The 22173-nt window shown below is 38.1% G+C and overlaps 1 protein-coding gene across 11 annotated transcripts in view; it reads left to right on the forward strand.

The window, feature by feature from the left end:
• Positions 1 to 22173, forward strand: part of Tpd52 (tumor protein D52) — a 107687-nt gene that overhangs the window by 69544 nt on the left and 15970 nt on the right. For all 11 annotated transcript variants that reach the window (XM_058570711.1, XM_058570713.1, XM_058570712.1 and 8 more), the window contains 2 exons: positions 8879 to 8994; positions 19663 to 19811. In XM_058570711.1, the coding sequence (XP_058426694.1) occupies positions 8879 to 8994; positions 19663 to 19811 (265 nt within the window). The remainder of the gene's footprint in view (positions 1 to 8878; positions 8995 to 19662; positions 19812 to 22173) is intronic.

Here is a 22173-nt window from a genome sequence, read left to right on the forward strand (position 1 = left end):
AGGGAGGCGGCCTGTCCAAATAGTAAGTCTTTGGATAGATGAAATATGAGATAGAGGTTTTATTGCTTTAGCAAAGTGACAGTTTATGTCTGTTTTAAATAGGAAAGCCTTTGTTGGTAAAAAGCAGTTAAGAGAGAATGCAATGCATAAATAAAAGTCTCAAAATATATGATAGATAGTGAAGCCAGGCTGGGTTCTTATATTTCCCTCTGACTGAACTGTGTATCTTCTTTTAATTCATTTTTTTGGAGAGTGTTTCTGAACATCTCCTGTGTGCTGGGCACTGTGCGTCAGAGATGGTACTGGGGCTACAGGTATGGAACTGGAACACAGAAGCCAAGCATTGCTCTGTTTGGTCCAGGTTCTAGTACAGTAGATACTACTCAGAGGTTACTGTACCCAGAACCAGGGCTGGCTTCTCAGCTCAGATCCCAGGGTCCAGGGAAAATCCTCCAGGAGCAAGAACACTTAAAACATGGAAATGAGTGAGAGTCAGAAAAAGGGATTTTTCAGGTAGAGAAGTAATATGTGCAACGACACAAAGCATGTTGAGTAAAAGAGGTGGTTGTACAGCATTGTGAATGTAATTAATGTCACCGAATTGGACACTTAAAATGGTTAAAATGTTACATCTTATGTTATATGTTTTATCATAATAAAAAATGGACCCCAAACAAGTATGGGAGGTAGGTTTATGCATACTAATATATTCTTTAAAAGAACCCCAAATTGCATCTCCCTGGATGAACTTTGGATTGGAAAATGTGGTGGGAGAGGGCAATAGCAGGAAAGTTCCAAGAGCAATGAGCTCAATTTACTTGAAGGTAGGAAGCCAAGGAATGATTTAGGTCAAGGAGCATTTAGGTCAGATGCCTACTGTAGAGTGAAGCTCACTCTGGAGGCTGGGTGATAAATGTGTTTCAGGGAATGGAGACCAGTAAGGCACGTGGGGGCAAAATCTAAGCAGAGGAAATGGTGAGAACCTTAAGTGAGTCAGGAATAATGGGGTTGGAGGTGATGAGTGAAATAGATACTTGAACATTGAGATGAAGTGACACCTCAGAGAATAGGCAGAAAAAACCCAGGGAGGTTGGGTGGACTGGAATTTCAGGGGAACAGGGATTTCAGACTGGAACTCATTGTCAGATACCTTGGAGATGCCAAATGAGACCATGATTGAGAACTGTCCTTAGTGGAAGGGATATGGAATGGGCAGGTGCGAGGTGAGGGGACTGAAGAGTGATGGGAGTTTGGGGGAGAGAGGCCTGGGATGAGCGATGGTGCATGGGATAGTGGGAGAAACAAGTCCTGTGTGTCCACTTTTCACGGGTAAGGACTGTGGGCCTCTTGAGGATGAACATGTGGTCAGAGGTCACCCAGCTACTGACTGACCGAGTCAGTTTTTATATTCTTTTCCATCTGTGTTTCCTAGTGCTCCTCTAACACAGTGCCACAAACTGGGAGGCTTAACACAAGAGAAATTGATTGTCACATGGTTCTGGAGGATCGAAGTCCAAAATCAGTGTGTCTGCAGGGCCATGCTCCCTCTAAGGGATCCTTCCTTGCCTCTTCTAGCTTTTGGTGGCTGCCAGCCACCTGTCTCTGCCTCCGCTGTCACAGGTTGTTCTCCCCAAGTCTGTGAAATGTCTTCTCATGGATCTGATAAGGATACCAACTGTTGGATTGTTGTCCACCCAAGTCCAGAATGACCTCACCTTAACCTGATGATGTCTGCAAAGACCAGCTTCCAAAATGACTTTTTCACGTTCACAGGTTCCAGGAGTTAGGAAGCAGAGTGTATCTTTGAAGGGGACACATTGCAATCCATGGCACCATCTAATTTCAAAGGTTATGCTTGTCTTTTTCTATTCTTTTAAAAAAAAACCTCTCTCCCCAGTTTCATCATCTTTATACAAGGAAGGGTTTAAGTTAAATGACCTCCAGTTCTATTCAGATCTAACCTTTTATGAAAATGGCTAAAAAAAGTTTTAATCATTGTACAAAGTCTTGAAGGGAAGCAATTGGGATGAAAGTCAGAGATGAACTGAAAGCCGTTCAGGTGTGTGTCCCACACATGGGGGACTGGGGCTGTACCCACACGCCAAGCAGAGGTGCATGGTGCGCACTAGGCTCCCCGCTCCTGGTGTGAGTGCAGGGCCCTGGAATGTATAGAAAAGACTGTGCTGTTTTCGTCGGTTGAGATTTGCAGAGGTATGTGGCGAATAGGTGGTTATGCATAGGAAGAGAGACACCTGTTTTGAATCTTGAATCCAATAAGTCAGTTCAAATAAAGTCTTTATTAACATTTGTTCTGTTCTAGGCAGAAACTGAGGGTTTTTTTTTTGGGGGGGAGGAGGTACTGGGGATTGAATTGAAGGGTGCTTAACCACTGAGTTACATTCCCATCCTTTTTTTTATGTTTTATTTAGAGATGGCCTTGCTGAGTTGCTTAGGGCCTTGCTAAGTTGCTGAGGCTGGCTTTGAACTCACCGTCCTCCTGCTTCAGCCTCCCAAGCTGTTGGGATTATAGGCGTGCGCCTCTCCGCACCTGGCTGTAGGCCCTGTGAGTTCTAAGATGAAAGGATAAGGGAGTGATGTCAGGACTTTATAGTCTAGAACTGGATTGTCTTCCATTCTCTGAACTCTTTTCATTCTCCTCTCAGGCTGGCCTGCTTTCCTCCTGCCCATCACATTTGTTCCCAGGGGTTCCCACCAAGCCAAAAGCTTAAAGACCCTGTCTTCCTCAGATGACCCCCAAGTGCTCACAAGTTTTGCATTTGATCAAATCTAAGACCTCAGGATCTCATGATGTTCTGTTATTTTGTGTTTTATTTAAAGGCAAAAGATGTTGGCAATTTAAACCAAGAATCAATACTTTCTTGCCACTTAAAAATTGTAATTTCACATGTAGTGAAAAGTCTTTTTTAGATTTATTTAGATACGTACCCTGACACTGGCATAATTTTTTTGAAGTAAGAAAGTTGAGGTTTTCCTAGACTGCCTTTACATTTGTTGTCTCACTTGCCTGAATTGCTTTTTATCTGGGAATCCTCTATGCCTGTGCTGTTTATTTTCTTCACACATTGTTTGTGTTAGTAGTCCTTCTTAAGTGAGAGGTCTATAAGTAGATCTGGGGATTTCTAAGCCACTCACACCAATTTTCAGGTGATAGAGAGCAGACTCACAGGCCTGGTTGGCCGAACAGTCGTACAGTGCCTCTCAAGCTCAGAGATGTAAAACATAGAAAGATATCTTAAGACTGGTGCCCTACGTCTTATCCTTCATCCTTGCTCCCCAGAGTGTGGGGCTCTCACCTGTACATCCAGTAGTCATCTGTGTGTGAGCTTAAGGCTCTTCTCAGTGCAGGCCACCAGCCACCCTGTTGCTAGAGGGACTTTCTAGAGGATACACCGGTCACTTCTCCCACTTAAACACTTCAAAGGACACATGGGTGGAGTTGAAGATGGGCCACAAATGATGACTTGATGGGACACGGGGTCACCGATTTCAGGCTCTTGGTACTTTCAGACCAGTTGTTTCAGTCAGCTTTTTTGCCGCTGTGACTAAAAGACCCAACTAGGACAACTGTAGAGGAGGAAGAGTTTATTTGAGGGCTCATAGTTTCAGAGGTCTTAGTTCATGGACAGCTAGCTCCATTTCTCGGGGCTCAAGGTGAGGACATCATGGCAGAAGAGGGTGGCAAAGGGAAGCAGCTCACATGGTTATGAGGAAGGAGAGAGAGAGGTCTCCACTTACCAGATACAAATATGTACCTCAAAGCTACGCCCTTAATGGCCACCTCCTCCAGCACACTCTACCACTTCAGGTACCACTCAATTAATCCCTAGTAGGGAGATTAATTCACTGACTGGGTGAAAGACTCTCATAATCCAATCATTTCCCCTCTAAACCCTCTCTCATGGTCTCACCCATGAGCTTTTGGGGGACACCTCACATCCAAACCATAACACCAGTGATGTAATGTGGAGTCTCTGTGGAGAAAGAATTGGCCCTGTTTCCTTTATGCAGGCTTTAAAATTCAATAGCTTTTTGAGCATCAGATTTTGTTTTCCAGATTAGGAGTGCTCAACCTGTATCTGAATCCCTTTAGATTCTTCCTGAATTGGGGAGTACACATAGACAAAAAGGTATATGTCTAAGAAAAAAATGTGAAAGGCAAGAGTTTAAGTGTCAGGAGGACCCTCAGTTTTTATCTTGCTTCTGTGAATCTGGGTAAATTATATACCCTCAGGGGATCTCAGGTTTCTGGTAGAAATAAATAGTAGTCCTCTCATCAGGTGATGAATGGTTGTAAGGTTTTTCTGTTTTAATGAGACTACATGTTAGAGAAAAAATATTCAGTGATACTTGTTTTAAAGCACAGTGTGAAAGACTTTATCCAAGACCATCAAGGTAGATGTAGGGACCACTGCACTGGGGGGTCTTATACTGGGGGAGGGAGACTGGCTCCACTCTGAATTCAGCCTGGGCAAATGGGAATTTATAGTCATTTATTATTATATATATTATTATTATAACGTGGGGGTCTGTGGATGGAAAAAATCACTAAGAGGTTAGGGGTAAAGCAGGTTCTGGCTAAACCAACCCAACAGGATTCTTGCTGAAGGCTGCGGGTGGTGGAGGATGAGGCACCTAATCAGATGTCAAGGTAAATCAGATATCAAGGATGTGGATTCTGGCTAAACTGACTTAGCAGGGTTCTTTTGCTAAAACTAGATTTTACAAGAAAGTGCACAGATGAGCCTAGGAAGAGTTCAAAGGTCTGACTGAAGTTTGGTCAAGCAAAGAATCTTTGCCCATGTAAAAATGTCCCCTCAGAGTAGCTGGTGTATTAAACTTCAATAAATATTATACTAACGTTAATTACCCCCTTCATCTTTTTTTTGGGGGGGGAAGGAGGGGGTACTGCGGATTTAACCCAGGGCTTCTTGAATACTAGGCAAGCACTCTTACCACTAAGCTACATCCCCAGTCCCCTCCCTGCCCCATCATTTAAAAACAGCTTTCCATCAGATTCTGAGAAGAAACATTAAAATTAATAAGTAAGTTTATTTTTGGATTATTTATAGTTTTAAGCAATACTTTAAAATATCCTCATTTCTCACCTCTCATGTTGAATGTGAAATTGGCTTGTAAGCTAGATTCTTCTTCCATCTTAGATATTGAGGTATTACTGAGCACATAGGAAGCAAGCTAATATTGAGAAAATACATGAGGCAAATTTGAAAACCATAGAGTTGGAAGTGATGAAGACTGGTTTTGATCTAGTTGCCAGAGTCTTTTATGTTTTTAGTTTTATTATTATTGCTTCCAGATATCTTCCAAGCCTGGCTGCCAGCTTCCTACTTGTGTCTTATGTGTTTTCACATCAGTGAATTGAAACATCTGTTTTCAAATCAGACTGTGTTCAAAACCCTAACTCCACCACTCATTCAGGTGTGTGAGCTTGGGAAAGTTACTTCTCCCCTGTGAACTTTTGTTTCCTCATCTGTAAATGGTGGTAGTTTTCCCCACCTTACAGAAACGTTGCAGGTAAATGAATGTTTTTGGACTCTTTAGCTCAGATTTGGATATAAATAGGATGCACGTGTGTTGGTATGTATGGTTATGGTTAGTAACACTCCTGAGGCACATTTTGCTGGTTATTTTGGTTATTTGGGATCTACCATTCTGGTTTTTTTTTTTTTTTTAATGTTCTTTATTTTCATTTTCTTTTTCCAGCTGATTATCTAAAAACAAACCTTCAAAAATATTGATGATTTGCTGCCACCTACAGGCTCCTGTGGGAAAAGCAGAACACATCATTTCTCATCTCTTTTTTCCTCCTGGTACTGGGAACTGAACGCAGGGATACTCTACCATTGTGCTACATCCCAGACCTTTTTATTTTTGAGACAGGGTCTTCCTAAGTTTCCCAGGCTGGCCTCTAACTTGCAGTCCTTCTACCTCAGTCTCCCAAATAGTCAGGATTTCAAGTGTCTGCCACCACACCTGGCCATTACCAGCTTCTTAGATGCCAAATATGTTTCCATGTTATCTAGGTGGTCCTGAACCAAATATGAATAATACCACTTCTTTGTTTTCCTTGGTAGCCTAATGGAATATTTAAATAATACATAGGTAAATATGGGTATTCCTTATTTGAAATTCTTGGGGCCAGAGTATTTCAGATTTTGGAGTTTTTAGGATTTTGGGTTGCATAGACTTCACCAATTGTGCATCCCTAATTTGAAAATCTAAAATCATGCATGCTTTAAAATTCAGTAGCTTTTTGAGCATCAAGTTTTGTTTTCCAGATTAGAAGTGCTCAACCTATATCTGAATCCCTTTACAGTCTTCCTGAATTGGGCAGTACATATAAAACATCATTAGCAGCTAGATAATATATTTACCCCTTGAAGTTGATTTGAAAAGTATTGTTTATTCAAAAGCATGGGAGAGTTTTTTTCTGTTTTAAGACATGGCTTAGCACCTGAATTTTTTCTTATTTTGTTTTGGGCTCCTGTTGTAGTTGAGAACTTGGGAGCTCTGAGTAGAGCATTAAAATAATGTTTAGTGTTTGTTTTGGCTGCACATATACTAAAAAAAAATAATAAAAGTATTGTTTATAGGCAGTTCTGTTAGTTCTTTCTGTACTGCCATATCTGATGGCTCCTTGTGTGTTTGCCTCCTATCCTCAATCTCATACTCCCTTTGTCACACAGTCTGACGTGGAGGGTGAATTTCCAAGTGCACACAGATCTCGGAAGTGGTTTCTGACAGTACAGGGCACAGTGCCTCTTCACAGTTTGGTTTGGCTGGCATTGTTGTAAGAGGTGTCAATGCCAGGAAGCAGGAGATGGCATCTGGTAAAGGCCTGGGTGCTGACCTAAGGGGCTAGGCTAAAACAATAAGAAACTGCTGGAAGATTTCAAGTGGAGAGTAACATGATCTGACTTCTATAATGGAAATGTTAGTTAAGTAGTCCATTCAGGATATTTTAGAGGAAATGTACAGAAGCCATTATTCATTGAGCTCTTCTACTGGCTGATCATACATTTGAAGTACCGTGTGTGCATTTGAGAGCTTATTCATATTCTATTTGTCAGTCCAATTTGTGGTTTTGGAATTGTTTTATTTGTATTAACAATTCTGTAAACACCTTCCAGGTAGGCACTATTTGGGTACTTCACCTTGGTGACTCTTATTACTAAACAGTTATTATACAACAGAGACTATCAGGTCCCTCTGTAATGTGTATGCAATGTTCATACACATTGTCACATTGGCTCCTTTACTTTTCTCATGTTTGCCGTGATGAAGGCAGCTTTTTCAACATTATAGCTCTTTTTCCTCTCTGCCTGACTGCCTGCCTGCCTGTTAAGTCCTTCATCTGCTGCCTGGCATCTTGCTTTGGGCAGGTGCCACATGATGATAGGACTGAACAATCCCTTCTCAGACATGGGAGTGGAAGGTGGTAGGGGAAAAATGCAGCGGCTATGACACTCACTGGCAGAAAAGGGAGAATAGAAACAGAGGGAAGCTTCCTCTGGTCCTCCATGCAAAAAAAAAAAAAAATTGCTGCTACAGAAAACCATGAAATCTCAAATCTGCAACATGGGAACGGGTGGGTGGACCATAGTCTGGGTAAGCAGGAGGCCCGTGAGTGCTTGCTTCAGGTGGAGATGTTTAAGTGGGTGCCCAAAACTCAGCAATCAGATATGTTAATACAGTGTTTTTAAAACATCAAACTTAATGCAAACAAAATCTCTGATGGACAGAATATTAAAATTTTAAAGTCATGGTCAGTAACAGTGCTGTCCATGTAGAGCCATTTGGGAGCCCGAGGCAAGAGGAGAAAATCAGCAGTACGGATCCTATTTAAATTTGGGTATTTTGTTTGTCATGGATTTTTTTGAATTAATTTTGATTTTAAAACTGCATTACAATATTATTTGTATTGAGTTTTTTGGTGCTCACTTCCATTTTGCACTTAAGGTTTAGGATCTTGCTGGCCTCATCTTCGCCTTTGGATGAGAATTGAGCAAGAAGACAGGGGAGAGCAGAGGGGCAGCTGCCTTCCTGGCCATGATCCAGATACAGAGCTCATCTAGTGGGCTCTGTTCCAGGGGAATGGGTGCAACTGATTTGGCTTTAAATAATGTGAAAAGTCTGTGTTTTTGTGTGTGTGTGCGTGTATTTGTATGTATGCTTTTTAAAGAGTATCTGGATCCCTTGTACTGAGGATTGAACTCAAGAGTACTCTAACCCTGAGCTATAAGGAACGAAATGGAAGGAATAGAATTTCTTCAGGGCTTTAAGTTCATCCCATGGTTGATTCTTCACTGTTTTTCTTTTCTTTGGGTGGTTCTGGGGATGGAACCCAGGACCTCACACATCCTAGGCAAGTGCTCTACCACTGAGCTACCTCCCCATCCCTGAGGTTTCTGAATGTTGGGTTTGATCATCACAGGAAGCTAACGATGTGTACAGTCTTCTTCCAGGGGCTAAAATCTTTCATATCGTTTATGCTGATTTGCTAATGTAGCATCTTATCCTGTGCAGATCCCATTCTCAGCCTCTCTTCTGCTCTGTCCAAGCTGTATGGTGACTGAGAATGTGAGCAGAAGCTAGCAGAAGCTTGTATTTTCTAAATTCATATTCTGGCAGAGTCTAAGTTGTTGGTTTTAGTGGTTAGCCCAGACTTTACTCTTGTCTTTTACTGGGAGAGCCAGGTCATTTGAAGGTACAGAGAGGTGATGTGTGGATCTAACCTAATTGACTTTATTCTGGCCGGTTTAGCGGAGCAACCCAAAGGAGAATTCTACTGACCTTTCATAATTGCCAGACTTTTCTCTTTCTTTTTTTTATCCCCAAGGTCTGCTGAGGACACCCACAGTACCCGAGGAAGGAGAAGATGTTGCAGCCACGCTCAGTGCCACAGAGACCCTCTCAGAAGAGGAGCAAGAAGAGCTGAGAAGAGAACTTGCAAAGGTGAAGGAGAACCATTCCTTTTATAAGCTGGTGTTTTGCACTTAATATGCAATTTCCTTGTTTCTCTAAAGCATGTGGGACTGGTTTACAGTTAGTTTCAGGGAAGAGAAAGCACCTTGTGTTTATTGCTTAAATTAGGTCTTGCTTCAGGAGAGGAGATTGAAGGGGATGATTCCAGTTTGTTTTTATATAATAAAACGTATAGGTCAAGTGGGTCTGAGATGTAGTGTGTGGAGGAGGAAATGGGTGGGAACAATACCAGCAAGTCTCCTAAGGGACATTGCTGAGACTGATACTTGTGTTCTTCAGCCACACCAGTGACTGCCCTGTCCTTGCCTGTGTTGTGGGTACTGGCACCTCTGAACCTTCTGCTCTCCAACTCCATTCCTCCCTCCCTCCTTTCCTTCCTTCAGCTTTCTGCCTGACTTCAAAATTCCAACTTCCTTCTTTCCTAACTTCCTTTCTTCTATAAAACTCACATAACATAAAATTAACTGTTTTTCTGGGCATTGTGGTGCACCTGTAAAAATCCATAGTGACTTGGGAGGCTGAGGCAGGAGGATTGCAAGTTTGAAGTCAGACTGGTCAACTTAGCAAAACCCTGATTCAAAATAAAACAATAAGAAGGACTGGAGATGTGATTTAGTGGTAGAGCATCTCTGGGTTCCATTCATTTTTTCTACTGGAAAAAAAAGAACTGTTTTAAAAGTGTACAATTCAGTAGCGTTTAGTGCATTCACACTGTTGTGCACTATTACTTCTTTCAAGTTCCAAACATTTTCTCTTGCTCCCAAGGAGTCGTTCATACTCATTAAGCAGTTACTCTTTCAGCCCCTGGAAATAGCTGATCTGCTTGTGCCTGTATGGATTTAACTGCTTTTTGGATATTTCATGTAAATGGAATCATGCAATATGTGACATCTGGTTTCTTCTGCTTAACATAATGTTTTCAAGGTTTATTCATGTTGTAGTATGTGTCAGTACTTCATTTTTATGGCTGAATAATATTCCATTGCATGTACCTAGCATATTTTGTTTTTTCATTCATTTATCGATGGACATTTGGGTAGTTTCTATCTTTTGATTATTGTGAATAGTGAGCTTTTAACATTTATGTACAGATATTTGTTATGCCTGGAAGTGGAATTGCTTTGTCATGTGGTGATTCCACCTTTAACATTTTTGGAGAACCACCAAACTTCCACAGCAGTGACACCATTTTATATTATCACCAAGCCATTTGTTCACTTCCTTGGTAACATGTTAGTCTCTGTTTCCTTCATTAATAGCCATCCTAGTGGATGTGAAGTGGTATTTCATTGTGGTTTTGATTTGAATTTCTTTAATGACTAGTGATATCTATTCATGTGCTCATTGGCCATTTATCTCTGTTGGAGAAATGTCTATTTAAGTCCTTTGCCCATTTAAATAATTGGGTTGGTTGTCTGTTGTGGATATGTAAGTGTGTGTGTGTGTGTGTGTGTGTGTGTGAGAGAGAGAGAGAGAGAGAGAGAGAGAGAGAGTGTGTGTGTGTGTGTGTGTGTGTATGTATTCTGGATGCTAGACCCTTATCAAATACACAGTGGTCAAATGTTTTCTTCCGTCTTGTAGGTTGTCTTTTTACTTTCTTGATAGTATCTCTTGATATGTAAAAGTTAATTTTTGATGAATTCCAGTTTTTTTCCTCTCTAGTTGCTTGTGGTTTTGGTGTTATATATAAAAATTCATTTCCAAATCTCAGATCATAAAGATTTGCCCCTGTGTTTTCTTTTAATATTTTTATGGTGTTAGCTTTTACATTTAAAGCCCTTTGTTTATTTTGAGTTAATCTCTGTGGTTTGTGGTCAGGTTCCAAGTTCATTTTTTTGCATGTGGATGTTTAGTTTTCTCAGACTATTCTTTTCCAGTAAATGCTGTTGGCATCTTTGTCAAAAATCAGTTAACCATATATGAATTTATTTCTGAGCTGTCAATTCTGTTACATTCCTCTAGATGTTTCTTCTTAGAATAATTTTATGCTCTTTTGATTACTATAGCTTTGTAGTAAGTTTTGAAATCTCAAAGTATGAATCCTTGACCTTTTCTTCTTTTAAAAAATGTAATTCAGGTCCCTTGGAATTACAAATGGACTTCAGAATCTGCTGCTCTTCTTCTTCTTCTTCTTCTTTTTTGGTACCAGGGATTGAACCCAGAGGTGCTTAATCACTGAGCCATATCCCCAGCTTTTTTTATTTTATTTTTTTGAGACAGAGTCTCACTAAGTTGCTTAATGGCCTTGCTAAATTGTTGAGGGTGGCTTTGAACCCAGGATCCTCCTTCATCAAGAGTCACTGGAATTACAGGTACTCACCACTGCTCCCAGTAGAAGCTGCTTTTCCACCACAAAAAAATACCATTGGAATTTTGATAGGGCTGGCATTGAATCTTTAGATTGAGTTGGTGAATATTGCTATCTTTTTTGTAGGGGGGTAGGTTGCTTAGTAAGTTGCTTAGTGCCTTGCTGTTGCTGAGGCTGGCTTTGAACTCGTGATCTTCCTGTTTCAGCCTCCCTAGCCACTGGGATTATAGGCATGTGCCACCATACCCGGCGTATATTGCTACCTTAACAATATTAAGTCTTTAGTCCATCAACATAGAATGTCTTACCATTTATCTTTAATTTCATTTAGCAGTGTTTTTTAGTTTTCTGTGTACAACTTACACTTCCTTAGTTATGTTTATTCCTTTTAAATTTTTTTATGTATTTGATCCTTTTACTGTTAACATTTTATTGTTTTATTCTTTTAAAATTTTATTCTTTTGTGTGCAGTCATAAATATAATTTTTTTGGAGACGGTTCTGGGGATCAACCCCTAGAACTTTATGTATGTGAGGCAAGCATTCTACTGCTGAGTTCTATCCTCGGTCCTAGAATTATTTTTTAAGTTTCCTTTTTAGGTTGTTCATTGCCATTGTATAGAAATACAATCAAATTTTAATGTTGATCTGATATCCTGACACTTTGCTGAATTTGTTTGTGAGCATTAATAGATTTTTTTTTTGGTGGGTTCTTTAGGATTTTCTGTATATAAAATCATGTCATCTGTGAATAAAGGTAGTTTTTCTCTTTTTAGTTTACGCAACTTTTATTTATTTTTCTTGCATAATTGCTCTGTCTAAAATGTCAAGTAGAGTGTTGATCTTGATCTTGGGATAATCTTAGTATTTCAACATCTAGTATAATACTAGCCATCAGTTTTTCGTAAGTATACTTTTCCATGTTGAGGAAGTTTCCTCTTTCCATCCTTGTGTTCCTAAGAGTTTGTTTTGGTGTTTTTTATTTGGTCATAGAAGAGTTTTGGGTTTTCTCATGTTTTTTGGTTTTTTTTGTACCTAATGAGATAATCATGATTTTGTTTTTCCCTTCATTCTATTAATGTGGTATATTACAATGATTGATTTTTTTTCATATGTTGAATCATCCTTGTGTTCCTAAGAGAAGTTCCATTTGGTCATGTTGTGTAGTCTTTTTAATGTGTGGCTAGTTTTGGTTTGGTAGTATTTTGTTGAACATTCTCTTGCATCCATATTTATAAGAGATGTTGGTTGTAGTTTTCTTTTCCTGGGATATTTTTGTCTGGTGTTGATATCAGGGTAATGCTGGCCCCTTATTCTGAGTTAGGAAGTATTTCTAGATCCCCCGACCCCTTAATTGGTGTTGATTTTTTAAATATTTAGTAGAAGTTTTTGATTACTGATCCAATCTCTTGTTTTTTAATTATTTTTTAGTTGTTGTTGGACCCTTATTATTTATTTATATGCAGTGCTGAGACTCGAACACAGTGCCTCACACATGCTAGGCAAGTGTGCTACCACTGAGCCACAACCCCATCCCTGATTCAATCTGTTTTTTTGTTATAGGTCTGATCAGTTATTCTATTTCTTTTGGCATTGGTTTTGATTATTTCTCTATTTTGAAGAATTTGTCCATTTAATCTAGGTTATCTACTTTGCATATAATTGTTCATAGTATTCTTTTATAATATTTGTTTCTGCAGGATTAATAATGGCCCCACTTTCATTCTGACTTAGATTTTTTGTATCTTCTCTTTCTTCTTCTGTCTAGCTAATTTTTTTCAATCATGCTGATCTTTTTAAAGAATCAGCTTCAACTTTATTCATCATTGTTTTCTATTTTACATTTTTTTTAGTCTTTATTATTCTCTTCCTCCTGTTAGCTTTGCATTTAGCTTACTGTTTTTTTCTCTTTAAGTCGTGAATTTATGGTATTGATTTGACATCTTTATTCTTTTTTTTAATATAGGTATTGATAAGTGTATATCTCCCATGGACACTTTTTTCATTACAATCCATCTGCTTTAGTATCTTGTGGTTTTGTTTTCATTCATCTCAAAATATTTTGTAATTCCCTTTGTATTTCTTCTTCAACTTACTGGTGGTTGAACAGTGTGTTACTTTTCATAATTGTGAATTTTCCAATTTTCCTTTGGTTTTTGATTTCTAATTTCATTTCATTATTTAGAGAAGGCGCTCATACAGCTTAAATGTTATCAAGACTTATGCTGTTGCCTGGAGAATGTTCCCTTTTGTAACTGAGAAGAATGTGGATTCTATGGTTTTGTGGGGGAGAGTTCTATGTATGTCAATTAGGTCTAGTTGGTTTATATTATCTTTCAAAGCCCAGTTTCCTTCTTTGTCTGGCTGTTTGTACTATCCATTTCTTTCCAGAATGTTTTATGAATAAGGCTGGGATAGAATGGGTAAGGGAGATTGACGTAGGCCTTATGAGGAGGGTGAGGATTATTATGAGTATTATTATGTGACTAATGTTACTTTAAAAAAGACAAAAAGGATTACCTAAGTTGTTATTTTCTTTCCAGTTTTTCTACAAGTTATGTTTACTATAGAAACATTAAAAAATGAAGAAGATTGTAATGAACGACAGTGTCAAGTTTTTAGATTAAGTTTCTTGACTTTCTTGGTATATATTGCTGTAACCTGTTTTAGAAATCTCTTCTAAGAAAACATTAGAATATACATCTGTAGCTTTTCCCCACTTATTTAAATTTCAAAACATTTTTTCATACCAATAAATAATCTTTCACAATCTTATTTTTGATTTCTGTAAGCTCATTTTTAGTTGATGGGCATATTGTCATTTATAAACATTCTGGGTTTTTTTTGCTATTATGAATAATTGATAAAAATACTTTCACATAGATCTTTATACACTTCTTTAATTATTTCTTTAAGAGAAAGTCCTTGAAGTAGAATTATTTATATTCCCATGTACACCAACATAGCCAAAATACTCTTCCTAATGTTTCTCATGGTGTATGAACAATCATTTTTTCCAGATCCTTTCCAGCTCTCAGTATTATATCAAAATAAAAATAATTAATGGCACCTAATGTCTACAGCTCAACTGAGCTCTCAGTGTATTATTTTTATTAATTTTAATAGCAGATGTTATCATGATGAATGGGAGAGGAAATACAGGTCTAGGTCTTGAAATAGATTATAAAACTTTGTTTAGTAAATGAAGTTATCGGGTCTATGATTTGTAAATATCTTCCCCACTCTATGGATTACCTAAGGTTTTTTTTTTTTTTCCCCTGGGATTGAACCCAGCACTTTATATATGCCGGACAAGCACTGTACCACTGAGCTATACTTGATTGCACACTTTGAAACAAAGAAGTTTTTAATTTTGATAAAGTCAACTTTATTTATTTTTCCCATGTGGTTTCTTGTGCTTTAGTATCATATGACAGAAGCCTAATCCAAGGTTGTGAAGATCAAGGTGGCCATACACAATGAAGGGTAGCCGCCTTTAGGCCTATATTCAGAGTTCAGCCTTTATGAACTCTGATGCCTGGGCACATCCTGTTTTGTTTGTATAGGATTCATGCTTTTTTTAGAAGTTTATCCAAACCTTCCCCAAAGTCTGTGAGACATGACAGAATACAATGACTGTTACCTCTTGGTTGTGTCATAATAATAATTAGATACAACAAAAATCATTTACACTTCTAAGTAAGGATAATTTTCAATTTGGAAAAAAACTGGTTGAAATAGTTGCAGAAACTTCGATAGATATATTTTTTTAAAACCCTTTTATTTTTCTGTATTCTTTTTTTTTGGGAGGGGCGACCCAGGGATTGAACTCAGGAGCACACAACCACTGAGCCACATCCCCAGCTCTATTTTGTATTTTATTTAAAGGCAGGGTCTCACTGATTTGCTTAGCACCAAACGAAGTTGCTGGGGCTGGCTTTGAACTTGTGATCCTCCTGTCTCAGCCTCCTGAGCTGTTGGGATTACAGGCATGGGCCACTGTGCCCAGATCTTTATTTATTTTAATCTATCTATCTATCTATCTATCTATCTATCTATCTATCTATCTATCAATTCCCATCAGTTATACACGACAGTAGGAAGCTCTTTGATTCATTGTACTCAAATGGAGCAAGTTTTCACTTCTTTGGGTTGTGCATGAAGTAGAGTCACATCATTTGTGCAATCATACATGTACCTAGAGCAGTAATGCCCATCATTCCACCGTCTTTCCTACCCCTTTGTCTCCTCCCGACCTCCCCTATGCACCATCCAAACTTCTTCCACTTATCCCATGTGCCCCTACCCCCATATGGATTAGCATCTACTTATCAGAGAAAATATTTGGTCTCTGATTTTTTTGAGATTGGCTTATTTCACTTAGCATAATATTCTCCAACTCTATTCTTACTTTGAGCTATAACTTAAATACTATCAAATTCAACCTTTTAAAGTGTACAATTTGGGGTTTGCCTATGTTCATTCACTAGGTTGTACAGCCATCACTGCCAATACCAGAACATTTTCATCATCTCACAAAGAAACCTGTTCCCCTTAACAGTCAGTCCCAATTCTCCCTCCCCAGCCCCTGGTGATTATCTCTTTCCCCATAGATTTGCCTATTCTGAATGTTGCATGTAAATGAAATCATGTAACACATGGTCATTTATGATTGCTTCTTTTACTTTGTATAATGTTTTCAAAGTTCACTCATGTGACACATACCAGGACTTTTAATGGCTGAACAGTATTCCATTACATGGTCACAGTTTGTCTTTCCATTCATCAGTTGATGGACATTTAGTTGTTTTCACTTGGGACTGTTAAGAGTAATACTGCTGTGAACACTTGTATATGGGTTTTTCTGGGGATATATGTTTTCAGTTCTCTTAGTTAAATACCTAGGAGTAGAACTGCCAGGACATATGGTAGCTTTTTTTTTTTTTTTTTTTAATTTTTGAGGAACCATCCAACTGCTTTGCTGCCAAACTGCATCGTTTTATCTTCCACCAACAGTAACTAAGGTTGCAGTTTCTCTTTGTCCTTGCCAACACTGGTTTATGCCTGTCTTTTTGGTTATAGCAGTCCTACTGGATGTAAAGTGTTATTTCTGTTGATGTTGATCATCTTTTCTTCTTGCAAGAAATGTCTACTTAAGTCTCTTTCCCACTTAAATCTGGTTATTTGTCTTTATTATTCAGCTGTAAGTTTCTTTATATATTTTGGATACTAGACCAGACATATTGTAATATATAACATTTAACTCCCAGGCACTTAATTTGCCCATTCTGTCAGTTTTTCTTTTCTTTTTTGGTACAGGGGTTGAGCCCAGAGGTGTTCTACCACTGACCTACATCCCCAGCCCTTTTTGTATTTTTAATTTGAGACAGGATCTTTTTTTTCCCTCTACATATTTTATTGGTGCATTGTAGTTGTACATATTGATGGGATTTATTGTTACATATTTGTACATGTACACAATATAACCATGTAATTTTTAAAAAGTTTTTTAGTTGTAGCTGGACACAATACCTTTGTTTTATTTATTTATTTTTATGTGGTGCTGAGGATTGAACCCAGTGCCTCACGTGTGCTAGGCAAGTGCCCTACCGCTGAGCCACAACCCAGCCCAACAATATACTTTTTTTTAAATATTTATTTTTTAGTTTTAGGTGGAAACAATATCTTTATTTTATTTTTATGTGGTGCTGAGGATTGAACCCAGTGCCTCATGCATGCTAGGTGAGCATTCTACTACTGAGCCATAACCCCAGCCCCTCAACAATATACTTTTTGAGACAGGATCTTGCCAAGTTGTTGAGGCTGGCCTTAAACTTGTAGTCTTCCTACTTTAAACTCCCTAGTCACTGGGATTACAGACCTACAAGTCAGATTACACCTGACTTGTCAGTTGTCATTTTAATTTCATGATAATGTATTTTGGAGTACAGCAGTTTTTAATTTTGATGATGTCTAATTTAATTTTTTCCTTGTTGCTTGTGCTTTATGAGTGATATCTAAGAAACCATTGCCTAAATCAAGGTTTTAAAGATTTGCCTCGGTGTTTTATTTTGAGAGTTATATGGCTTAGTTTTTATATTTAGGTTTCTGATCCATTTTGAGTTAATTTTTGTATATGAACTGAGTTAAGTGCTCAATTTTATTCTTTTATCCAAGAAATTGGAAATTGAGTTGTCCAAGTCATATTTATTGGGGATAAAAAACAAACCAAAACAAAAAACAAAAAACAAAAACAAACAAACCTATTTTTTTCCCCACTAGTTATCTTGGCCACTTTTATTGAAAACTAGTTTGCTTAATTTTATTCCACTGGTCAACAGGCCTGCTCTTCCTCTCCTTCCCTTCCCTCTTTTTCAGTACTAGGTGTTGAACCCATAGCCTCTCACAAGCTAGGCAGGCAGTGTCTGACTGGGCTATATCCCTAGTCCTCACATGTCTGTTCTTAATGCCAAGTACCACAGTCTCCATTAATAGAACCTTGTAATGCCTTTTTCACTTGTTATTTTTGATTTGCACTAGAGATTCTTAATGATGTTCTCTAATGCTTTTAAAGTCATTGTGTGTGTGTGGAATTAAGGAATGGTAGCAATGTTGGGCTGTATTTTACCACATGCTAACCAACAAAAGCAGGGAATGCACTGGGTTGTGCATTGTTAGGAAGGTTCACAGTGGTATTTTTTTTTTTTCTAAGTTTCATTAGGGGAAATTGGTACCTCAGAAAAGTGAGGGGTAGGAAGCTTACCATATAGGTCTATGTGAAGTACCCGGGGATTTGGAGTTTGGGGGAAAGAGAGGTATTGGAAAGGTAAGAGTGCACGATGAGGCCCCTGGGTTTAATTGCAAAGATTTGTAAGTACTTTCAGAGCTTAAACTAAGTCACTCATTCTGAAATCATGGAGAAGTGGAGTCTGGAAACCTAGGTTGAATTTGTGGTTCCTGTGTTACTTGTTGGATGACTTTGGGCAAATCATTCAATTTACTCAATTTTGAACCATATTTACTCCCCTTCTGCTACATTTTTACATTCTACTTCATCAGCATTAATCTTAAAATATATCTTTCAAAACTGGTACAATACTTGAGCTATCTCCTACAGGCATAGAAGATCGTCTGTTCTTGACATACCTTCCAATTAAGCCATTTAAGAGCCGAGTGGTTAGAGTATTCTATTTTTGGTGTCCACATCATGTTTGATATATGCTTCTCTCCATTGTTGAGTACTATGTTTTTTAATTTCATGTTCTCTTAAGATTTAATTAGCAGCGCAAACAGTTGACTTAGTTATGTATGTTGTTGTTAAAGGTTGTATTGTCTTTGAGGTCATAGAAGTGTGCTGGTGAGGGCTGAGAGTATGGTTTTGCAGCAAGCTAAGGGAAGCATTTCTGTAAAGGTCTAGAATAGTAAGAAGCATACCTTAGGGACCTAATTTTTCAATTTTCTAGGACAAAAAAACAAATTCTCTCCCATATGGTGTGTTTCCCTGTGTGAGCCTACCCTTTTTCTGATTTCTTGGTTTAGTCTTTTCTCCTACTCTTTCTTTTCTTTGTAGCACCTGCTTACAGTTTTAGCTTCTGCAGCTTCTTCCTCCAAGTCTTTTCAGCTTCTCCTTTCATTGTTATCTCAATTTCTCAAACTGAGCTTCTGGATGATAGAATGATTAGTTAAGTACCTCTTTCCCACCAGTCATATCACTGGTTCACGGCCCCTCGATGGGTGAATGGTCTTGGGTCCCTGACCCACAAAGGATCTCCACAGGCCCCGGTGGGAGGCAGTGCGGTTTATTATGGCAGTTTCTTTGGCAGTCACGAAAAATGATACACCCAGTATGAACTCATGAAATACACAAGAAGGTTGAATTCTGGTGTGGGTTGGTGGTACATGTTTTAGTGGGGAATGAGAGTTATTTTGATTTTGTACACAAATAGAAGATTTTGTGGGCATTCAAATAGTGTAGAATTATTTTATCTGGCAGGTTGCAGAATAGGTATGGAGTGAATTGAGCATTATCTGTTGGAAAGAGTTTTCAGCTCTCAACCACCATGCGATAACTAAGTAAAGAACTACAGGGAGAGAGGAGAAAGCAGATACAGCTCAATAGGAATTTGAACAATTACCTGCAGAGAGAAAAGAACAGCTCTGTAGAGAGAACCTGCATGTAGCCTGTTTGTATAACAACATGATGTTTTAAAAAGACAGGTAAATGAATCAATTTTTAAATCACTCTGGAATTTTGAGTAGAGTTTTGCTCTAATAATTTTGACTTACTGAATAACTTTTGCCATATTCCTCCCCCAAATCTCTTCCTCATAGGTAGAAGAAGAAATCCAGACTCTGTCTCAGGTGTTAGCAGCAAAAGAGAAGCATCTAGCAGAGATCAAGCGGAAACTTGGAATCAATTCACTACAGGAACTAAAACAGAACATTGCCAAAGGGTGGCAAGATGTGACGGCAACGTCTGCGTATGTTCCCTCAATACATTTTTCTAGACAACATGAAGGACATTTCTGTACCTTTCCTTTGAGGAAGGGAAGAGAAAGGGGATGAGGACACTTGGATAGCTTTTATTTAAATCACACAGAGTACTTTCTTTCCATTTCTCTATTATAACTTTGGTTTTCTAACTGTTTTAGGGAATAGAAATAAAACCAGCCTCATATGCAAGTTGAAAAAAACAAAATTCAAATTCAAGAAAGCTATACAATAGTCCTCCTTTACCATAGTTGTTTCCTGAGGTTTCAGTTTCTTATAGTCAACTATACTCTGAGAATATTAAATGAAAAAATTTTAGAAATAAATAATTAATAAGTTTTAAATTGCATGCCCTTCTGAGTAGCATGATAAAATCTCTAGCAAAGGAAACAATTAGATGTAAGAGATAACTTACTGAATAGGAGAAAATCTTTGCTAGCTACTCTTCTGATAGGATTAATATCTAGAATATATAAAGCATAGAAAAAACTTTAATAAGCAAAATAACCTCACTAATAAAAGGGCAAATGAATTAAACAGACACTTCTCCAAAAAAGAATACAAATGGCCAATAAATATATGAAAAAATGTTCATCATTAGCAATAAGGGAAAGGCACATCAAAACTATACTGAGTTTTCATCTCACATCAGTCAGATGACAGTCATCAAGAATACAAATAATAATAAATGCTGGGGAGGATGTGGAGAAAAAGGAACACTTTTACACTGTTGGTGAGATTATAAATTAGTACAACTGCTATGGAAATCAGTGTGGAGATTCTTCAAAAGACTAGGCATGGAACCACCATATGGTCCAGTTATATCACTTCTTGGTATTTGTCCTAAAGAATTAAAAGTCTTCACACTACAATGATATATGCATACTCATGTTTATAGCAGCACAATTCACATAGCCAAACTATGGAACCAGCCAAGGTGTCCATCAATGAATGAATAAAGAAGAGTTTTATTTAGTCATAAAAAAGAAATTATGTTATTTGCAGGAAAATGGGTATAGCTAGAGACTATTATGTTAAGCAAAATAAGTCAAACTCAGAAAGTTAAGGGTCATATGTTTTCTATCATGTGGAAGCTAGATAGGAAAAAGAGGGGGAGGATCTCATGAAAATCAAAGGGAAGATCAGTAGAAGAAAGGAACTGAGGGAGTTGGGGAAGGAAGAGGGAAGTGCTGGGGAGTGATATTGGCCAAATTATACTGTTATATTGTGTGTTGTATGCATATATGAATATGTAACAGCAAATACCATCATCATGTACAACTATAATGCACCAATTAAAAACATGAGAGGAAAAATATTTTCCCTCCATTAGGAACTTCCAGAAATCATTAAAAAAACAAACAAACAAAAAAACCCCAAAAAACTCATGCTATCCTGCTTGGAACACAAATCATCCCCTTTGTCCAGTGTATTCATGTTGAATATGCTACCAAGTCACTTAGAAGCCACATTAGAGAAAACAGTATATACAGAGCTTGTGAGATCTGTGGTTTTATGCATACACTGATGGTCTTGGAATATGTATTGCCATCAGTTTAGGGAGGGGACTACTGTATATTGACTTTCCAAATATATATATATATATATATATATATATATATATATATATAGTGTCGTTTAGTCCTCAGAATAAGTCACTAGAGTATTGGTAAGACAACCCTAGATAAGGAAATAGGCCCAGATAAGTGAAGTTTTGAGGTCACACACTTCTCAAAATGTTGGGTCAGGACTCAAATTCAAGTCTGGACAACTATACAGCCAGTCCTTTTTATTTTTTAATCTGCTTGTATGTATCATAAGATTCTCGGGTCAGTCTCTTCTATGTGCTCATAGCAGAGACCAGTTCTTTGAGATGTGTCTTTGATCACACAAGTTCTGATATAGCATTATCATAGTGCAGTTTTCTTTCTTGTCACAAGGAGGAGCAAACTTCTAGCAAGGGATTTAAACTGTTGTCTTATCTTTTGTATCTCTGCAACTGCTGACCAGGTGAGCTTAGGAGTTGTTTACAGCTTAGCCATCATCAGTGAGGCCAGCTGCTTTTGACCTGATGGTACTTGCCCACTCTTGGTCCATTTCCATTCATATTAATTGGCAGTGGGAAAACACAAGGGAAACTAGTCTTTGACTGCATTATCATGAACAATATTTGTTCCTGGTATTTGATCATGATGGGGTAACAAAAAATGCCTGAGGGGCTGGGCTTGTAGCTTAGTGGTAGAGCTCTTTTTTCACATTCGTGAGGCCCTGGGTTCGATTCTCAGCACCACATAAAAATAAATAAAAATAAAGATATTGTATCCATCTACAACTAAAAAAAATATTAAAAAA

This window comes from Marmota monax, unplaced genomic scaffold (assembly GCF_021218885.2).
Source record: "Marmota monax isolate L192 unplaced genomic scaffold, Marmota_monax_Labrador192_F-V1.1 WCK01_AAM20220418_F8-fsc00115, whole genome shotgun sequence".
NCBI lineage: Eukaryota > Metazoa > Chordata > Mammalia > Rodentia > Sciuridae > Marmota > Marmota monax.